This window comes from Astatotilapia calliptera, chromosome 17, assembly GCF_964374335.1.
Source record: "Astatotilapia calliptera chromosome 17, fAstCal68.1, whole genome shotgun sequence".
Lineage (NCBI taxonomy): Eukaryota > Metazoa > Chordata > Actinopteri > Cichliformes > Cichlidae > Astatotilapia > Astatotilapia calliptera.
Window position 1 is genome coordinate 13,685,736 of NC_137438.1, and position 15,823 is coordinate 13,701,558.

Consider the following 15,823-nt stretch of genomic DNA (forward strand, 5'->3'; position numbering starts at 1 on the left):
TAATAGCTGATGTGCCATGCATTGTGTTTGCTTTTACCTGACTGATGAGTTCTTCCCTTGTTGCTGAGGCCATTGCTGTGTAGGGAAGCAGAGCGAGTTAAGGGGGAATAGCAGGTAGGAACAGGAACAAAGGTGGGATCCAAATCCAGAATCAGCTGATTGAGCTGCTCTATGGACTCATCAATGTCTGTGGATAAAGACGCTAGTTCGTCTTCTTGACAAGCTGACGTTTGTGTGGTATTAGCAGAGTGTATGTTCTGTGTTTTATCTATGATATGTGCATCATTCTCATGCACCAGCCCTCTCTGCACTGCTTCCCTGCTGCTGAGTCCTCGAGGTGGAGTGTCTGGAGCAGCCACAGATGCAGCCAGAGGTGGTGGCCTCCCTTTCTTTATCCTGCTCGACTTCCCATCCCCATCAACTGTAATGAAGTTATCACTGACAGCAGCCTTTTGTTGCTGCTGTACCCAGGAGTGCGTCAAGTACTCACTTTGGGCTAGATTCTGAGTTTTGGGCAGATTTTCGGACGAGAGGGAGCAAATACTACTTGAGTTCGGAATGTCTAGAGCAGGAACTGCACCACTATCTGCTTCATCCTCATCATCCAATATGTCAGTCTCCCTCTCGCTGGACGAAGCCTCTCCATTGATTGTGTGTCCCAATCCAGACTCATCTCTAGCTATCTCCTCCTTTCTTCCACTAGTTGAAGCCAGCTCAGTCATGACTTCCTGAAGACGCTGAGGAAGCTCAAAGTCCACCTCAGAGACCAGCTTCCCTGCTTGGGTGCACTTGTCCTGGTTGGCTTCTCTCTTCAGTCTGGCTCCAGTCAGCCCCTGTGAGGCAACAGACAAGCCAGAATCACTGCTGGCAGATGGAGCTCGGTCACTGCAATTACCACTGCAGGTAGTTAAAGGGAATGAAGCTCCTTCCTCACTACTCGTCTTCCTCTCTCTGCCACTCAAAACAATGTTTCCAGGGTCCAGGGCATGGGGGGGAGCTGTGGGTAGATGAAACAGAATTATACCATCATTTTTTTAAAGCAAAATAAAATAGAAAGTAATTTAGTCAGAGATAATATGGCATTCATATTTCTGACTTTTTTATGCCACTGGAGTTCTTAATGTTTAACTGCCATTACAGGAGAGTACAACAGACAACTGGCTAATTACCTCTTTTGAAGCAGATTTTTTTTTTCAAATTGCTAAACTGTATTACGTCAGCAGCACAATCAGAGGACACAGATGTGATATTTCAGCATAAAATGGTCAAAGCTGCACTCGGACAACTGTATTTAAAGCTGAAAACAGCACCTTGGAATTGAACATATTCCTGCTACCGGTGATTCTGTGCCTGCACAACTACTGTACATGACTCATTACGGCAGACACACTCCATGGAGATAACACAGAGCCCCATTGTGTTTGCTGGTAGATGCATGTGTCACACAAAGGACGTGTCTTTCATAGACGTCTACCTTGGGTCAGATACAACCGATAGCATGGTCACGCACACAGCTTTTCTATCCTTTAACTGGGTGTAGCAACAAGAGAATATATTTGTCTTCCTGCAATTCCTGCAATGATATAGCTTCAGAAATGGGACAAATTGCTATTTTTTTGTCATATACGGTGCTTAACAAATTCATTAGACCACCTGTCATAAAAACAACAAAAAACTAATATGTTAGAAATCCTGTGTAAAACTAATAATGACTGAATTCATGTTTTATACTTTGCTGAGAAGTCACAAATTAGGTAAGTAAGGTTCATTCAGGTAGCGCTTTTCACAACAAAAGAGTGCTTTGCAATACAGAATGAGTGTAATTCAGTGTAACAATCATTACTGGTAGTTTTATTTTAGCATTAAAAATATTATTTTGATTTAAGAGCTTATCCATGCTGGTGGATTAACCACTAAAGTATTTAATATAGCATCATATTAGATTTTCAATACTTTAAACATACTTTTATGTATAAAGTATTTATGGTTAGAACATAAAAGCAGTCTAATAAATTTGTTAAACACTGTATATCATATGACAGTAAGCTAGGTCTTTGACATTGTTATAGACCAAATGAAAATATCTGCACATTGTATCCGTGAAACACAGAAAACTAAACAGTGCTGTATAACTAAAAGAGCAAGTTATCTTCCAAAACAGGGTGCTGCACTTCGACAGGACTGCCCTGTATAGTAAATACAACAATACGTACAGTGCATACCAGAGCTGTATGAAGATAGCCTCTTAAGTCCAGAGAGGCAATAAAACTCAAATACCAGACATGCATGGTAAACCCTCACAGCTGGTCTAATAGCTCTCTCACAGAGAGATGCACACAGTTTCCAAACATGCTGCATAACTCCACAATTTACAGAACTTCATCACTTTAATAGAAGTAAATAAATAAATAAATGAAGTCGAGCTTACTTTTTCGACTGCTAGGAGTAAACTTTCACTGGCCCCACTGCAGACTAGAAACAGGATGGAAATGCTTTGCTGAAGCCTAACCACCCGAGTCACAGAAAGAGGAAAACAGGAACAGATGACAAGCAGAATGGAAAGAGACACAGGGACGAGGGTAGAATGAAAAGGATGGAAGTGAAAGCAAAGTGAAAAAAGATTTAGGCTAGCTTCTCTTCTTCTTACAGTGTTTGTAGTCCTCACTGTCTCTCAGGCTGCCACAGGAAGACAAGCAAAGAACATTCTTTCTCTTAAGGTGCTAAGAGCTCTCCAGTGTCCCCCCTCCTACTCTCTCTTTCCCCTCTCTCATGTCATTCTTGCACTCAGTCCCTGCACTATGAATCCCCGCCTTTGCCGTCAACACGTAATTCGCTCTGCTTTGCCTCCTTTTTTTGCCCTCCCCCCTGCATCCTGTCCAGGCTGCGACAGGTAGGCAGAGAGAGAGTGCACTCATGCATTTTTATGTCCAAAGGGGAAACTGGAGAGAAAGGAAACTGAAGGGTGGATCATTCACTAGACTTGCAATCACACACACACACACCACACACACACCACACACACACACACACGAACACACAGGTGGAAAAGTGTGTACAACACACATATTGCACTTTCAAGGGAAAAAAACACACACACCAAAAAAACAAAAACAAAAAGCAAACAAAGCATAAGGACCTTGAGCTCTCCAAATATGGAGAGGGGAATGTAAACATGGAGGCGGGCTTTGGAGAGATTGTCTGGAAAAGGGGGATGGGGACACATTGGACAAATTGCAACCTGTAACTTGAACTTGAAGGTAGAAAGAGTGAGATAGGAGATTAGATAAAGGAGACAAGAGGAAGGGAGAAAGTACAAGAAGATGAGGAGATAAAGTGAGGAGGAGTGTGTGGGAGGGCAAAGCAGAACCGTCTGTGATTGAAAACAATGTTCTTGCAAGTGTCTGTGCGGCTAACTGGCATTGCACCTTCATTACGCTTATGTGTAACGTGTAATGCCTATTTGTTTGCATTCATGTGAGCGTGTGTCTATGTGTGTTTACATGCCGCTTGTAAAAGCTCTAAATTACATGGCTGACCATGGGCAGGTTTAGCAAAACAGCTGGAACCGAAGCCTTAACCTTCCACTTACAAGTGATTGTTTCAGCTGTCTCGATTTTGAGGTCTTGTTTTGTATTGTTTATTTCCTGTGTGTGAACATTTATTCCACCTAATGTATAAAAAAAATTTTAAAAACCCACACCCGCCTCCAAAACACACAGCTCTGGTCTGGCTGCGCTCTCAAAGATTGGCGTTACACCCGTTCCCAGGAATGTCAAAGAGGCCTTTGTGACCACAACAGTTGTAAGCTGTCACACTGATGACCAGGCAATTACCCACAAGACTGGCCACAGCAATCTCAGGGATCTAAGGGTATTAACTACTACATAACAGCCAAAGGTACTGTAATGGAAAGGTTACCAAAAAAGCTAGAAAACACACACAGATATATAAATATTTGACATATCATCACCTTGTAAAAAAATTCTGGGATTGGACCTTAAATTCGAAAGATATGCTTGATGCAAATTTGCCAGGCGTGGTCTCTTCCATCTCCAGATTGCTTGGAAGAACTATGTTCCTTGGACCACTTTCTTAATTGCATTTTCAGCACAACCTTCAGACAGCAAACATCACCTTCTCTTTCAAATTGAGATAAATATTATTTAAAGGGTATCTCTGATATATTCCAGTAGTTTTCAGCAAATGTCAACAAAATACTTTTCTAGTCCATTTTTGATATCAACAAATCAGGGCACCATACATTGGTGCCTTGGGGAAAAGGCTCTTGGCAGGAATATGGCATACAGGGGGTCTCTATTTTGCAGAAGATTCAACTCACATGGTAGAGGCGCAGATAGCCATAAAAGGATTACAAGTACACAATTTAATAGTATGGGCTGTGTTAAAAGCTGGAGACGGAAAAGGATATAATATTGAAGGGGAGGTCATCGAAGTCAGAGAAGTTTTCTTTTAAAAAAGTAACAAGACAAAGTTACACCATTCCATTTGGATAAGCAAGGCCACCAGTCCTTGCCCAGTGAAATCTAACATTGGACATTACTTAAAAACAGATTAAATGAAAGTGATCACTTTTGTTTAACCTCAAACAGGATATTTTTATAAAGCTCCTGAGATACTTGCATACTGCTTTAAATTACTGTTAGTAGCTGTAATTGTGGCTGCAGTTGGCTGCTGTCGAGGGAAGCTGGCTTAACTCTGGCTGCATACAGAGCTACTGCAATCACTTTTTAAACCTCTGTCCTTCCCTAGTAGGCTACTTGAGCATTACTATAATGCTTGCTCTAGTAAAGGGTTATTTCACCAATTGTAAGCTTTTATTTTGCATTTGTTTTTCAACGCAAAAATATTCTTTACAGTCTTTGCTATTGCTATTGCTATTGGTGTGGCTGTATTTAGGAGGTAGAGCGGGTTATCTACTAATCAGAAGGTTGGTGGTTTGATCATTGGCTGCTCCAGTCTACCTGCCGAAGTGTCCCAAAGCAAAATACTGAATCCCAAAGAGCTCTCTGCTGTGTCCATTGGAGTGTGAACGCTCTACTTGGGTGTAGAAACAAGGGCTTGTACAAAGGTGTGTGAATGGGTGAATAATATAAATCACAAATTCTCACTTTGGACAAAGTTAACCCAGATATTTTTATGCTTTATACTGGTCTGCTTTATTTCACTAAAAGCCTTTGTGTGAACATGAGCACGATATAGAGGGATTATGTAATCCTAGATTTTGTAACATTGGACAGGGTGGCTGTAAAGCAGGTACTAAAGCTATCTGCCCATATGGAAATTGCATCTTTACTGGTTCACTACCTGCTTAGATGTGTGTAACGTTTTTTTTAAATGTATTTATTTTTACTTTTATTTTGCGACTATTTCTCTATCACAGACATAGCTTTATTGTTTTTTTCTTGTTGTATTTATATATACTATGGTAAAGCAGTGAAGACAAGCTAATCTATCTCCCAAAAGGGGTATTCATATAAAATGTTATCCTGTTCAACCCTGGGTAATAATAAATTCAGAGGAAGTACAGAAATTCAAAAAACAGGAAAAGAAACTGAAAGAAGGAGAAGAATGTGGGGAATTTCTGATTAAGAAATATTAAAATACACCTCACCTGTTTCTAGACAAGATGTGTCCTGATAAGAGTCTCGTCTAACCAAAGGGTCCAAGGTGTCATAGTCCACTGTCACAGAGCGTCCATTGTGCCATAGCTCTCTGCCTGCACATGACAAACAGTGCTGGTCAGGAGTCAGTGAAACAACAACAAGACACACAAACTCAAACACTGGTGTTAGGGCAAATCCCCAACAGCCGATCCTGCAGCAAATCTGCTTCAAATATTGCTGTGAGCCTTATTTTGGGTTAGACTCTGATTTCTATCAGCTCATTAAGATCTGTGTGTCTGGATGTGTGTGTTTGTGAGTCCGGCTGTATATATTTTCCTGTGTGCACAGTATCTACAATCCAAATTCCTGTCGTGTGTGTGTGTGTGTGTGTGTGTGTATTGCTTCCTGTTGAGAGGAAAGGAGTGTGACTACAGTTGATGATGGCCAGTTTGGCCGGTGTGGTGTCCAACACTGCCCCCACCTGGCTGACCGATCATTTCATTCACAGGCAATGTGTCAGAGTGTGTTATTCTTCAGTTTGACTCCTGTCTTGTCTGCTTGAATTAAAGACACATTGAAGCCTGGTGCAGCCTTTTAATCCAAATAATATGAATATAGTCTTGCTGCATCAATTAGAGAGGCTACATGTTTGGATTTTTCAAGGTTTTTCACCAAACAAGAAAATAAAAGTCAGAATATCTGAGGGGTATCGCAGAGAGACAAAAACAGTAGTTCTCCAGGCATCTTGAAGGGCATTACTAAGCTCTTCTTTGGATCTTGGGTTCACTTTCAAGTGATAATGTTGAGGTCCAGGCTCTGGGGAGGCCAATCTATGACTGACAGTGTTGCATTGGGTGATTTTTCTATCCAGGTATGCTTTTACTGCACTGGCAATGTGTTTGGGGTCACTGTCATGAACCTGAATTCCAAAAGGACCTGTTGCCACTTATTTTTCACTTAAAATTAATAGAAAATTGGCCAAAATCCAAAGCAAAGTTGGAGAGCTATTACTGAAAACCATTTTAAAACTTAGAACAAAGTCCAAATGTTGCCATTAGGTTGCTGACTGACCAGTCTGTAAGCCAAGCTGACTGAAGTTAAGTTATGATAGATATATTTCAGTGCTTAAAGATGGGTGTGATAAGTGACATTTTGGGGCATATCATTGCTGGTATGATTGCCATAGAAACACCCCCAAAAAAGATCTAGCATAGTTTTTGTTAGCCATTAGCATGAGCAAAGCTAGCAATCCTTTACTAACTGTACAGCACAGCACAGAGCTCATTTTCTTTTTCATTTCCTCTTGGAACATATTTATAATGTGATTTGACTAGCTAACTGCAGCTCTGGAGCAAATGACTAAACATAGTTTGTTTGGATGGCAGCGCTGATGCTTGAAAAACTGAAAATGAAAACTCTAAAAGGTTATCTATATGTCATCAAGGGCTACACAACAATCAAACAAATTACAAGTAGGCATGTTGTATAGCTGGTTGCAATACTTGTCTAAGTGTCTTGTTTTATCATCGCCATTGGATTTCATCTTGTCAAATTGTGAGACTTTGCAGGAACGCTTGGAAGTATACATTTAATGTAGTCCTTATGCTAGAGTTTAAGTTGTTTAAGTTGTTCCCTCAGTGCTTTTTCTGTGTGGGCCTTCAGGTTATTCATTCTATAAAGTTCTTGTCTCTGTCTATATCTATTTCACTTCCTCTTTTATTTAGGTAGTCTTCTGTCTTGCATTTTTTGCTTCTTTTGCATCACTGTCTTGATTAATTTCAACCCTGCCTGGTTCCTTTAATTGTGTATTTATAGCCAATTTCTGTTGTTCTTTTTCAGATCATCTGTTAAGCTCTCCTCATCTGCTCCCTGTTCTCTGCAGAATTTTGGATTTTGACTTTTCCCTCTGTGGACATTTGCTTTACTGCATTACAGATTTAATTAAAGGTTAGTTTTTGGTTTAATCTGCTGGTTACCGCATTACCGCATTTGCATTCTTCTGATTCCACACTTCATGACAGCTCACAAACACATATACAAAAGCAAAGAGCTGTTACACAACAAAATGCACAATCAACACAAAGATTACTCATTTTTAGTAATTTAAACATTAAAAATGTAATAATACAGAGTTACTATCTAACTTAACATGGAAACTCTCATCGATATGTTCTTTGTAAAATTCCACTATTTTATTACTTTTATTGGTAATATATGAAAAAAGAATATCACAGTAGAGTATATCTTTCATGTTTTTTGGATTATCAATTTAATTCAAGAGTTAAGCTGTATGCTGACCCCAGACAAGCAGCTATCACCTAAACTCAAACAGGTAACAGGTAGCAGTAGGACTTTGTTGCTACCATTTCCAGTACAGTCGCTGTGAGGATGGCTGTGAAGTGCTCTTTGTGCTGCTTTTCAACTTTGCTGTTGGGGTTTGTGTTGATATAGAAACACTAAAAGAAAGACCTTGTGCGCCCTCATCCTCAGGATAGAGATTTGTGTCAGTGTGTGGGACTCTAGCATAATTTTTGTACTGTTAACTAATAATTATACAACGGCGCATTTCATGTCCTGTTACAGAGTAACACTAAAGTAGTGTAAGAAATGACTTTCTCCAGGAAGTAACTGAATAATTTAACACATTAGTTCGTAATAATTAGTAAAGAATTATTACTACAATAATAACTAATGTGTAATGTGCACTTATTTGGAGTAATGACTCCGAGACTGACTCTGGATCTGGCATTAACAATCTAATCTAATCTTTTCTGTATCTTATTACTGATTTAAAGAGTAGCAAGACATATTTTCTCATAGCTAGTGTGGTGATATGCAGTGTGTTCTGTGACCTGAATTATAAATGCCTGTAATAAAGGCTGCAATCAAATACTATTTAAAAAAAAAAAAAACTTCCTCTGTTTCTGTAAGACACCAAATATTTCATCTCACTTTCTCCATCACTAGGCCAGTGAAATTTAAAAGACTGCAGCAAACAGTGAACAAGGAGCTGGTGATGCTAATGTTATTGGTGCTGTTCCAGAATTATTCAACTCCAAATTTGGAGTGGGGCTGAGTTGCAAAGTTGCTTAAAGGCACACAGAAACTGTGGGCAAGCTAAAGTGATATAGCATTTATTTATTTGTGAAATCTGTTGCAAGGGTACAAGCTGAGCCAAAAGTATATATATATTTAAAAAAAAGGCAAATGTGGTTTGGCAATTAAATCAGTGCAGGTGAGCTAGACTAGACTTGATCTAACAGTATGCTTGACTTCTAGGAATCTGTGTATGAGTAATGCTTTCATATGAGTAATTTCTTTCTACCCTGACACTAATACCCATGTGCGGTACTGACCCACTATGTCTATGCTCTTCTAGGGCAACTGTCATGCAGCGTTAACTTGGCACTAGTACATTCGTGAGTCAGATCAAGTTTTATATGAAGAAGAAATCTTTCGCTTGAGACCTGCAAATACATTTCTTTTAAGATACAGTACAATGTATCTTGGTATATAGTATTGCTTTATATTTTCCTTCCAAGGAGCCAAAGTGCTTTAGAGCAATAGTTTTCCAGGCATCTGAAAGCCTTAGAACGTTTTTAGGAGAAAGTCTGACTCATTGGTGGAGGCTCTGTCATGGTTTGGAGCTGCATTTCAGCCAGTGGTGTTGAAGATTCTGACAACACCGATGGAAATATGAAAACAGAAAAGCACCAGCTGTTTTTGATCAACCATCCAGTATCATCTGAAAAGCATCTGATTGGCAACAGCTTAGTTTTTCAGCACAACAATGACCCCAAACACACTGCCAGTGGAGTAAAAGCATACCTGGATAGAAAAACTGAATATTCTCAGTCATGAACTGGCCTCCCCAGGCTGGCCTCCCCACACTGCTTCGATAATGTACTTCCACATTATCGAAGCAGTGTGGGCTCATCTCGACAGAGAACAGAAGTCAGCCAACGTTCAAAGAAGAGCTTTGAATGTCCTTGAAGAGGATAACTATTCCTGGAGACTACTTAAGAAATTACACCCAAGCTTGCCTAAGAGAGCTCAGGCTGCGTTGAAAAATAAGCTGTCATAGCAAATATTGATTTCCAAGCTTATTAGAATTGCACAAACTCAGTTTTTTACCTTATATCCTGTATTTCCATACTTGTGCAAATATTTCAATAAAGCGCTGCATCTTTTTTCTATTTCGTAAAAAAATATAAAGAAATGAGGAGTGGGTCAGGAGTTTTGAACAGTACTGTAGTTATTCTACAAATGGCAGCTGCCAAACGATCTGCTTTTAATGAGTGGTGGAGTATATAAAAATGTTTTATGTTTCTAAACAGGATCAAAAGACTTTAGCTGGCTCAATGAGAATTCTTAATATCCACCAGAAACTGCAACACCTGCATCATATTTTAACCAAAATTATGATTATGCATATACAAGCTTTACTGAAGAACACATCAAAGGAAAGTTTTTTGTGAGAGACAGCCTACCTGCAATTTTTTCAGGACTTTCAGAGAATAGCAGCTCTACTTTTCCATCTTCTGGGAACCGGGCATCTGGAATGTTAAGGGAGAGATCAGAGAGCTGGACAGTTAACTTGGCATTCTGTGCATATTTCCATGTGCCCTTCACACCTGCAGAGCTGATATGGTTCCAGGGTTAGTTCAGGTAGATGGAAAGCAGACTGGCTGATAGATTTATCAGTTACTGATTAAGCTTGATAGTGGTGCTGCACTAAGACTGCACCTGGCAGTGTGTAGGCTGAGGTAGCAGGTCATAAATACCTTCTCTGGCACAGTCAAGGTCCGCCTTTGAGAAAGTGAGGGCGTGTCCACATATGAGGCCCGTGTGAAACTGGAGCCGGAAGACGACCTGACGACTAGCTGACCGGCTGTTTTTGTCATAACAAACCACCTACAAACAGACAGTGAGACGGTAATAAAAACAAATAAAAAATAAAACATGACTGTTCGTTTTTTTTGTAAAGACTTTTAAAAAGTTACATTTAAAATTTAGGCAGATTAAAACAAAGATAGATTTGGGTCTGGCATTAGACAGAATGGTCAGTTCTGTTTAACTTGTCCTGTTGGTGCTCAAGCAAAAAAATGTACACTCATGCATACATGCAGATGCACAAATAAACCATTAAAACCATATATATATATACATATAACTGCAAGTGCAATATTCAAATAATGCAACACAGATGTGTCCTCCAATTACAGAAATGTTTATTATTATTAGTAGTAGTAGTAGTAGTAATAGTGCCGGAGGGGTTAGACATGGGGCTAGATATTCAAAAATCAGTCCACAGGGGAGCATTCGATTCAGGTGAAAAGTTTTAATAAACTTTTCATTCATGAAAGTTCATATTTCTTGAAGAATGAAAAATTCAAAATCAACACATGTTCAAAAAATTGCTTACAAAATTAAACAATAGCTCCTTACTCTTGTGTAAACATCTGCTCATCAGTTAGCTGATAAAAATCAAAATATACAGAGTATCACAACTCACCATGATGTCCCCTTTGAGCAGCTGAGCGGGCTGAAGCACAATGTAGAGGCGATCTGTCTCAGCTGCATTAACATGGCTGAGATGAACATGAGATGCACATATTAGTACCTTATGCTTTATGTAAGCTCCACGGTTACTGTGTTTACTGTGTGTAGATTATGTATTTCTTACTAAATTGGAGACGTGCAAACAGCTTGTAGACTTTGGTAGACCCTCAAGAACAGGAAACATCCTGAGACAACATCAACAGAGATATTATAATTCAAGTTAAACAGGGTAGTTTAAGAAAACTTTGACTAAAGATAGACAGATAAAGCAAGTTCACAACAACAGTGACTCCAAGGCACTTTATATAGCAAGGTAAAGACTTAGACCGTCACTTTTCAAGCACTTCACAGTGGACAGCAGCAGTCTTTGGTGTACAGGCTGGGCACACAGCCTTACACTAGGAACACTCAGAGAACCCTAAGAATCCATTTACAGATTTTTTTTTTTTTCATTTTCTGTTACAATAACATGCAAGGCTCACCTTGGTTTTCACTACCTTGCTGAATTTTGAAATTGTGTCATGTTATGTGTAAAGATCTGATCGAGGTGTTGAGGATCTCTAGATTAAAACAATGGGTATCTTGCTAGGCTCATAAAGGCTCAAATCACATCTCTCCTTCCTCTACATTGCAAGGGAATGTCACAAACTGCAGTTGGTGAAATAACCACTTGAGGCTCGCTCCAAAACAAAAAATCCATAGATTTTCATGTCAAAATGGCTGAAATAAACAGACTGGTATAAAAAAAAAGGTTTTGATTCCTATGACTACTTTTTCACTTTCAATGTTTATTTAGCTCACCTGTTTTAATTTTAATAAGCCATAAAGTTATGCACAAGTTTACCTTGTTGAGTTGTACATTCAGTTTTTTGGGGTGTGTCTTAAGTCTGTTTTTAATCAGCTCATATCTGCGTCCCATAATCTTATAGTGAACTACAAATGAGCTTTGCTATCCCAGCTATCCCAGGTTAAATATATGGTCACAACTAATTGAAAAAAAAAAAAAAAAGAGAAAAAAATCAGGATTGCATGAGCTAAAATGCCAAACCTGTTTGTGCTGCTTACCTCCATCTGGTCTTAGTTTGGGGAGACTATAAAGAACAACACAGAGCAGGAAAGATGGAGAAGGAGACATCTTTAGTCTGCCTTTTAATATGCTGCCCAGCATCCATACATACCTGAAAAAGCAGAAAGAAAGTCTGTATCTATAACATTATTAGAAATGGAAGACAGTATAGTTAGATTTTCACTGAATTCCCTGGTTCCATTGGTTCTCAGTAGCTTTATTATGTTAACTGTTTCACAAAACGGTCAATCAGGTGATCAATGAGCATGCGATCTGAGGTCAATGGCAGATGTTTTGGTCACAGAGCAGAGGTTTAGAGTTGAACCACAGTTGAACTTTGACCTCCAGGAATCAGTCATGTAAATCTTTACCGTTTCTGTGAAGGGGTCATAAGAGCAGAGAGCGTGTCATTGTAGAACCTCCTCATGGCGAAATGGTCGAGGGAAAGGTCTGCACTGAGAGACAGACACATTTTTAGATAATGTTCTAGTGTTTCATGTTGATGTGTATATATATATGTATAAGAGTGAGGTGTTCAAGTATGGAACACATGCACTGTCAACGTGTCTGAAGTTTCCTCTTTTTCTGCATTTTTTTTTAGTGATTTGCCTCAAATTGAACTTTCCCAACATGCCATAATAAGATGTGGCAAAACAAGGACATCATTTTAATAGTTCAGCTGTGGACCATAAAATCACACATAAGCTATATGATGATGCTATGAAGGCTCTTGTGTTTGCTCAGAGTCGGTGTAAATGTATTCACTGGTGTCCAACAGAAACAGGATCCCTGCCCAAAAATCAAACATAATCACAGTTCAAAGTCTCTACTGTCAGCCGTGCTGCCCTTTGCCTGGTGGAGACACGCAGCAGATCAGCCACTATTCCCTCTGTCTATTGTTCAATCAGCACTCTTTGATCTGCAAACATGTCCAGCACTAAATGTCACTACTGGCGCAATACTTCACAGCTCCATTTCCTGCACTTTGATGTAATCAGAGATAACATTACCAACATGTGAAGTCCAGAGCCTGAAAGGTTTTTTGGACACAACAACATATGAAAATATTCTTTTTGCATCACTCCGAGAAGTCCATTTTATGAGAATTTAGGATGAATCCTTTGCAAAACTTCAATATCTGTATCAAAATGTAAGGTTATACTCCCAAGAAGAGAAGAGGCCTGTGTTTAGGCCTGATCCCAAATTTTAAAAGACGGTTTATTGATCCAGCTATCCGTGCATAGTTTCTTGATTTATTTCAGAAGCCAAACACCAAAATGAAACAAAAAAGTTTATACTAACACTGTTGCAGAAGGTCTCAAAAATGTTTTAGTCCTGCTTAGTTTCTCCCTTCTCTCTAGTTCATCCAAAAACCAACTTAAGGTTTGACCCTGGAGATGTGTAACACTTCTCTCATATAAAGCCTAGACCGGTGTTGGGCAACCAAGCCTCTGGAGAACTTCAGGACATGTTGAGGAGGTTGTTTAGCCATTTGAATCAGCTGTGTTGGATCAAGGACACATCTAAAACCTGCAGGACACCGGCCCTCGAGGCCTGGAGTTGCCCACCCCTGGCCTATTATCTTGCTGTAGGATGAACTCCTTTGAAAAACCTCGAAAACTGACAGCAGGCTACATTTTATAAACAAATATGGCCTGAACCCAGTATGATGACTAGGGTGATCTAGATCCCTTTATATTAACTCCACCCCAAGGACACTAGTGTAAGATGAGACCTAAGCCATGTGATATTGCTTTGTTTTACATAATGGCAGTGCAGTTATTTAGTCCCAATGCACAACCAATATCCAGCACAGCAGAAACTTTCCCTGCTGTTTAAAAATTCAGTGTTACCTGGCTGAGATGGAGGTGAAGTGAATGTAGGATGCCACCAAAACTCCAAGTCGACCTTTTCCTCCCTGTTAGGAACAGTCAAAGGATCAGGATAAATAAAATTTAGGTGCTTACGTACATCGCACAAATGCCTTTAGAGAACATGCCAGTGTCAGTGACTACAGTGATGTTTACCCTGCAGTGTAACACGAGGACATGCTTTAGATGGGCGTTCAGCCAGTTCTCTATTGCTGTGCACACACCGATGATCTGATCCAGGCTGGGAGCCAAGAGATCCACCCATCCTGTGTCCAAAACCTGACGGAAAAAGCCCCAGTTGCGCTATAGTACCTGCTTACAGTTTTACATTGTGACATTTAAACTGAGTGCATTAGAATTACCTTGTGGTTGAGTCTGCTCACAGTGTCATGCTTCCGGGAGAGGTTGATGAGCTGAAAAAAGGGTTGTTTGCATGAGATAAAATAAATCAATCACTTCTGCTGGTTGCATACAAGATTTTTCTGTGGTTTAACATTTATTAACTAACATTTAACCTTACAGTTACCTGAATGTTTGCATCTAGGTATGAGGAACATGATGATTAGGGAAGCAAGGTCAAGTAAGGAACTTTTATAATATTTATCCTAATATAGAGCTATATGTAACTTATAAAACATATCCAGTCATTCAAGGACAGAAAACAAAGACTTCCAAACATAAGACAAATTATACTACAACGAAAGGAAGAGTGTAATGAGAAAAATGATAAACTAAATAAAATGTTTTAAGTTTCTCATAGTATGCATTTGATTTGTGTTATGTGGTTGTTTTGATGCTTTCCATATTGTTTTGGAATAAAGAAATTAGTAAAACAACTGAATGTACGAACGGGAAGCGTCATAATTGTTTAAATTATATTTAATTTTTTATAAAAGCAGGCCACTGTCTCTCAAATCTCTGAATCAGTTTGGTTTGCTTTTCAATTACCTTTAAAAATAAAATTTCTCTAGCTACCTTTATCTCATCTACTTGTCTCACCATGTAGTTTTGTCCATGCTTGGACTGCAGCATGGGAATAATCTCCCATAGGTTCTGCAGATAGATCTCCTCTGGACACCCGGGAGGGGAGTATATGGTAATGATACGTTCAGTGATGTAGGTCAGATCCATTCTATGTGCTTCCTCCATAGTTGGTTTCAGTCACACAGTTGCCTGCAAAGACCCAAGTAGTGATACAGAAGGTGAAAAAAAGAATAGCTGAAGAAAATTTAGAGAAGTGAGACTTGCTTGTGTCACATCGGCTGCACTTCTGCATTTCAGCTTACACAGCATGGGACTGAGTTCAAATGCGATCAGTCTTACAAAGCCTTTTACATGATGTGTTGCTAAAACAAAGCAAGGTCATGGACAACCAAAAGCTTAGTCACCGGAAGCCTTACTGAGCTTGCAACCACAGAAGAGTTAACAATGAGCCACAAACACCAAATCTTAACCTCATTACTCATCAGCACTAAACCTGAAAACACTGATTCTGACAAGACATGGAAAATGTGGCTGAGCTGTTTTCAGTCTCATGACTGGAACAGCTTGACAAAGGTCTTTTTTTAAGTTTTAAGCATTACTGGCCCTATATTTCGGAAAAAAAGAAAAGTCATATCAGCAGGAACCTTTTGACTAGCTATGCTACTTTGTTTTCTGTTCCGTTATTTAGCTGACAAAGTCAGTCATTTCACTCAGTT

The 15,823-nt window shown here is 39.4% G+C and overlaps 1 protein-coding gene across 8 annotated transcripts in view; it reads right to left on the bottom strand.

The window, feature by feature from the left end:
- LOC113008965 (tensin-3-like) overlaps nucleotides 1-15,823 on the bottom strand; it is a 56,908-nt gene that overhangs the window by 36,927 nt on the left and 4,158 nt on the right. For 2 of the 8 annotated variants that reach the window (XM_026146949.2, XM_026146948.2), the window contains exons 2-13: nucleotides 15,123-15,296; nucleotides 14,486-14,536; nucleotides 14,280-14,402; nucleotides 14,106-14,170; nucleotides 12,624-12,707; nucleotides 12,252-12,364; nucleotides 11,311-11,371; nucleotides 11,140-11,215; nucleotides 10,409-10,538; nucleotides 10,115-10,180; nucleotides 5,633-5,737; nucleotides 38-997 (exon numbers count right to left, since the gene is read on the bottom strand). In XM_026146949.2, coding sequence (XP_026002734.2) covers nucleotides 38-997; nucleotides 5,633-5,737; nucleotides 10,115-10,180; nucleotides 10,409-10,538; nucleotides 11,140-11,215; nucleotides 11,311-11,371; nucleotides 12,252-12,364; nucleotides 12,624-12,707; nucleotides 14,106-14,170; nucleotides 14,280-14,402; nucleotides 14,486-14,536; nucleotides 15,123-15,272 — 1,984 coding nt within the window. In that variant the 5' untranslated portion in view covers nucleotides 15,273-15,296. Of the gene's footprint in view, nucleotides 1-37; nucleotides 998-5,632; nucleotides 5,738-10,114; nucleotides 10,181-10,408; nucleotides 10,539-11,139; nucleotides 11,216-11,310; nucleotides 11,372-12,251; nucleotides 12,365-12,623; nucleotides 12,708-14,105; nucleotides 14,171-14,279; nucleotides 14,403-14,485; nucleotides 14,537-15,122; nucleotides 15,297-15,823 lie in introns of those variants that run through there. The other 6 variants (XM_080292105.1, XM_026146952.2, XM_080292106.1 and 3 more) reach the window with 5 other exon arrangements.